A 5,454-nucleotide genomic window follows, 5' to 3' on the forward strand; every position below is an offset into this window, starting at 1 on the left:
TTTGCTCTAATGCTTCAACCATAAAAAGAGGAGGTTGTGATTAGGGGTGTTCTTCAGGTTTTGGGTTTTCGGGTCGGGTTCTTCGGGTTTTAAAGTTTTAAATCTTGACCCTAAACCCAACCCAAATCTCTCACGTGTTTTTTGGGTTCGGGTTGGGTTAATTGGGTTTCGAGTATCCTAGAAAAAAAACCACAACCAAATTTTATTTAAAACTACAACGCAAAAATTAAAACAACATATTCTTCTTTGTTTATAACACAAAAAATCAAATAATAAACTAACATAACTTGATAAAATAATTCAAAAGAAGAGTAAAACTAACTCGAACCATAATCGTATTCAATCGGGCGTGATTAGGTTTACGGTTAATATTAGTAATAAACGGAAAACATAAATTCATAATAAGCAATTGATCCATAATAGTTAGAATGACAACAGTCGATTAGAGCCAGATTCTGATAACTTTAGTGGCTAAGACTTAGCCTATTATACATAAAATATATTTAATTTCAAAATGAAAAGCTTATTCGGGTTTTTTCGGGTTGACCCGAATCTTATAAATCAAACCCGAGAAACAACCCGAATTACTTCGGTTCGGGTTCGGGTTAGTCTTTTCTCGGGTTCGGGTTCTCGAGTCGGGTTAGTTCGGGTACGGGTTTTTTCGGGTTGGATTTCAGGTAAAAACGACAGCACTAGTTGTGATTTCAACTAATATTTTGGTCACCAAAAGGAGTTTTTCATTGAATATCATACCTTTTGCTAGAAAGGAGCCCAGCTTAAACAAGCTCAAAGCCGATCTCAAGCCCGTGAAACGTGTAATGAGCCAAGCTCAATATTGAATTTTTAGGCTCGAATTGAGCACGGGTTTGTAAAATTCTAACACACCAACCTCGAATATTACTAGGATCGAGCTCGGATAGGCTCGGTTAAACATAAACAGATGTCAGTACAGGTGTTCTTCGTGTCGTACTTTCACGTTTCGGGTTTTTCAGGCCGAGTTTAAGAAACTTAAAACAAGAATTGAAACTGGGTTGGTATTATTCAAGTTCAGAGTATTCAGGTTTGGGTTTTATCAGGTTAAACCAATCACATTTATGAGTAGTGGATAAAAGTGACATGACTGTGTGTAAGAACATAATGTTCTTGTGCCCTTTTAGTAAAGAAATAAACTTTAGTGTCACACCTAACTAACCCCAAACAAAAATATAATGAAACACAAAGGGGCAAAACCGTCATTTCACAAACCTCCATTTGCCTATTTAACACCCTCACTCACTCCCCCAAGAACTCGTTCCACCCACAACCACCACAAGCCTCTTTTAACCTCCAATCACCCCCACCACCGTAATCAACCACCATGGATCCCGTGAACGTGTGGGGCAACACCCCTCTTCACACCACCGACCCAGAAATCTTCGACCTCATCGAACACGAGAAACGCCGCCAGTCCCGCGGCATCGAACTCATAGCCTCCGAAAACTTCACCTCGTTTGCCGTCATCGAAGCCTTAGGCAGCCCCTTAACCAACAAGTACTCCGAAGGCATGCCCGGCAACCGTTACTACGGCGGCAACGAGTTCATCGACCAGATCGAAAACCTCTGCCGCTCACGCGCCTTGCAAGCCTACCGCCTCGACCCCACCAAATGGGGTGTCAATGTCCAGCCCTACTCCGGGTCGCCCGCCAATTTCGCGGCCTACACCGCCTTACTGAACCCGCATGATCGGATCATGGGTCTGGATCTGCCGTCGGGTGGGCATTTGACGCACGGGTATTATACCTCCGGTGGGAAGAAGATATCTGCGACTTCGATTTACTTTGAGAGTTTGCCGTATAAGGTGAATTCGAGTACTGGGTATATTGATTATGAGAAGATGGAGGAGAAGGCGTTGGATTTTAGGCCTAAGTTGATTATTTGTGGCGGGAGTGCGTACCCGAGGGACTGGGATTATAAGAGGATTAGGGAGATTGCTGATAAGGTTGGGGCGTTGATGCTGTGTGATATGGCTCATATTAGTGGTCTTGTTGCTGCTCAGGTAATTATAATTCATTCATTGCATTACTGATTATATATGTTATAGTTTAGAGTGGCATGATCTGCATTAGGGTTTTGAAATTGGGACAGATCTGTAGGTCTAGAAGGTGTAAGAATTGGATTTTTACTAAGTTGGTAACCATGATCCACATTTGTGTTTTTGAATTTTACATTTTACGGTTCAAGTTGACATCACATTCGGGTTTTGAAATTGATGCGGATCTATAGATTTAGAGGTTGTAGAGTTTGGATTTTTATTAAGTTACTAACCATGGTCCACATTTGGCTTTTGAATTCGATACAGATCTACATTAGGGTTTTGAATTTTACATTAGGGTTCTATAATTGGGACAGATCGATTTAGAGGATGTAAAGTTTGGGTTTTTGTCAAGTTAGTAAATGCAATCCAAGATATGAAGTTGGCTTTATGATCGTTTTGAAGTTGATACAGACCTATATCTAGAGTATGTAAAGTTTGAATTTTGACAAGTTGGTAAGTGTAATTCAAGATTTGAAGTTGGTCTGATCTACATTAAGGTCTTGAAATCGTAGTGATCTATAGATCTAGGGATCTACATTAAATCATGTCAAGTTACTAACCATGATTCACTTTAGGGTTTCGAGTTTTACATGCTAAAGTTCAGATCTACATGATTCACATTAGGGTTTTGGAATTAATGCAGATCTGAATTATTGTACTGAATTTTACACGTTAAGGCTTAAAATTTGCATTATTCGCGTTAGGGTTTTGAAATTGTTACAGATCTATAGGTCTAGAGGATGTAAAGTTTGAATTTTTGTCAATTAACCAGACATGATTTAATTTTAGGAAAATGGTATGCTGGAAGTATATTATAGAACATGTAATTTACTGATTTTGCATATTACAGTTGAGATTGACATGATCCACGTGTTTACGAATTGATACAGATCGTAGATCTTTAAAATATAAAATAAAGTTTGAATTTTTGTTAATTGACCAGCCATGATTTAATTTTTGGAAAATGGTATGCTGGAACTTTAATATAGAACCTGTAATTTACTGATTGTGCATGTTATTGTTCAGATTGACATGACCCACATTAGTGTTTAGGAATTGGTACAGATCTTAGATCTTTAAAATATAAAGTTTGAATTTTTATCAAGTTGTTAACCAAGTTCATGATTAGAAATTCATACGTTGAATATTTATTAACGACTTATTTGGGTTTGATAGGAAGCTGCGGATCCGTTTGAGTATTGTGATGTGGTCACAACCACCACTCACAAGAGTCTCAGGGGCCCACGAGCGGGTATGATCTTTTACCGCAAAGGTCCAAAACCACCAAAGAAGGGTCAACCAGAAGGTGTGATTTATGACTTTGAAGACAAAATCAACTTTTCTGTTTTCCCAGCTCTTCAAGGTGGACCCCACAACCACCAGATCGGGGCGCTAGCGGTTGCTTTAAAACAAGCCATGTCACCTGGGTTCAAGGCCTATGCCAAGCAGGTTAGAGCCAATGCGGTTGCACTTGGTAACTACTTGATGAGCAAAGACTATAAACTTGTGACTGGTGGAACCGAAAACCATCTTGTTTTGTGGGATCTTCGTCCTCTTGGCTTGACTGGTAAGTGGTTACGGCTCGTGGCTTGTGATGATCATATGGTTTACGTTCTGAAATCGCATCATGGGTTTATAATTTTGGATCTTCTTTTTGCAGGAAACAAGGTGGAGAAGCTTTGTGATCTTGCAAACATTACTGTTAACAAGAATGCCGTGTTTGGTGACAGCAGTGCTTTGGCTCCAGGAGGTGTTCGTATTGGTAAGTTTTTGTTTCCCGATTGTGGACATGTACAAATCGGGTTCTGGGCCCAATCTGGGTCGGGTTGAGTCAAAGATGGTCTTAGGTTTCTTTCCCAAATCGGGTCGGGTTGAAACCAGTTTGGGACTTGGGTTGGGTCATTCAGGTTGAATTCGGTTTGGCTTGAGTCAAAGATGGTCAAATCAGGTTTTTGTTCGAACGGGTTGGGTTGCGTCAATGATGGTCAAATCCGTTTCAAACCGGGTTTAATTGGTTCACTTCGAGTTTGGCTGGTTTCAAACCAATTTCAACCTTATAGTTTGGTTTGGGTCCATAGCAGTTACCAAATTGTGTTTGGTTCTCAACCCTGTTTTCTTTTGCACCTCTATCTGTTCTCTCTATTTTTGTGTGTGTTTTGGATGGCGTTTTCTGAATGAATTGAACGTGTGTTTTGCTCAGGCACACCCGCAATGACATCGAGGGGTTTGGTTGAGAAAGATTTTGAACAAATTGGCGAGTTTCTACACCGCGCTATTCAAATCACTCTAAACATCCAAAAGGAATTTGGGAAATTGTTGAAGGATTTCAACAAGGGTTTGGTCAATAACAAGGAAATTGAACAACTTAAGGCTGATGTCGAGAAGTTTTCTGGCTCGTTTGACATGCCCGGGTTCTCATTGGTGGACATGAAGTACAAGGATTAAGGTTTTGTGATGTTTGTGTTGCTAGTAACATTTCCCGGGGCTTTTGATGATTGAAATGAGAATTTCTTTAAAGATTGTATGATTTGGTTGGAAGATAATAAGATATCTCACTTGTGTTTAAGTTCCACATGTAGATTGTTTATGGTTTCCGTTTTTTGTAGTTAAATTTTAATATGTTGATGCCGTACATGTTAGTCTTTTAATGTTGTGGTTTATTGGTAGTTGACCTTAGGCCACGTTTGGAGAATCTGAGTTTATGGTACTTGTTTACATAAACTAGCAAAGTTTACAACCATTGTACCTTAAACCCGATCCATGTTGAAGGATGAGTGACTAAAGATTATCCACAACAATGAAAAGAAGTCTAGACGCAAAAACACCAAAACCCGAACATCTTTGATTGTGTGTGTGAGTCGATCAATCACAAAGCCGAGACCACCTTCTTCTCAGTTTCAGGCCAAAACTCAGCATAGAGAGGAAAGGGCAGGCCAAAACTCAGCATAGAGAGGAAAGGGGAGGGACGGCGAAAATGAGAAGATGGTGGATATGCTTTGCCAAATCATACAAAAACTTCCAAAATTTAACCATTTCCTTTCCTTGTTTGTGGCAACTAAAAAAAGGAAATTCTCGCTATGGGTGCAGGGTGTCGAGTGCCCTCACAACAAGCCGCAATCTCCCTGATAGAGGGGGTAGTGTTCCTCGCTAATCGCTAGAGAACCTTGCCACATCACCATCCAAGCCACTGCCTTGCCGATTTTCTCGCTCCCTCTACTCGCAACATCATGGTTTCCACGTGGAAGCTTCCTCATGATCTATCCTCTCCCTATTCCTGAGTACACAGGGCAGCGTTCACTGCCAACTTTTATGCCACATCATCCTGACCCTAGACTCTAAGGAATGCTACCGGTAGATATGTACTTTTAGTAAACGTGAAC

The 5,454-nt window shown here is 40.3% G+C and overlaps 1 protein-coding gene across 1 annotated transcript; it reads left to right on the plus strand.

Moving 5' to 3' along the window:
• Positions 1 to 1,287: 1,287 nt before the first annotated feature.
• Positions 1,288 to 4,722, plus strand: LOC143533168 (serine hydroxymethyltransferase 4-like). Its single transcript, XM_077028026.1, has 4 exons — positions 1,288 to 2,035; positions 3,251 to 3,641; positions 3,735 to 3,836; positions 4,275 to 4,722. Exons 1-4 carry the CDS (start codon positions 1,358 to 1,360, stop codon positions 4,517 to 4,519), a joined length of 1,416 nt encoding a protein of 471 aa, XP_076884141.1. The 5' UTR covers positions 1,288 to 1,357; the 3' UTR covers positions 4,520 to 4,722.
• Positions 4,723 to 5,454: the final 732 nt, after the last annotated feature.

Source organism: Bidens hawaiensis, unplaced genomic scaffold (genome assembly GCF_021521415.1).
Source record: "Bidens hawaiensis isolate Kalapana, Puna unplaced genomic scaffold, B.hawaiensis_p1.1 tig00000702_1, whole genome shotgun sequence".
Classification (NCBI taxonomy): domain Eukaryota; kingdom Viridiplantae; phylum Streptophyta; class Magnoliopsida; order Asterales; family Asteraceae; genus Bidens; species Bidens hawaiensis.

Excerpts from the sequence above, each read along its gene's own strand:
- LOC143533168 (XM_077028026.1), top strand. The coding sequence starts at position 1,358 with ATGGATCCCGTGAACGTGTGGGGCAACACCCCTCTTCACACCACCGAC. Across the intron at positions 2,036-3,250 it reads GTGGTCTTGTTGCTGCTCAG|GAAGCTGCGGATCCGTTTGA; the intron begins GTAATTATAATT and ends TGGGTTTGATAG. Across the intron at positions 3,837-4,274 it reads TCCAGGAGGTGTTCGTATTG|GCACACCCGCAATGACATCG; the intron begins GTAAGTTTTTGT and ends TGTTTTGCTCAG.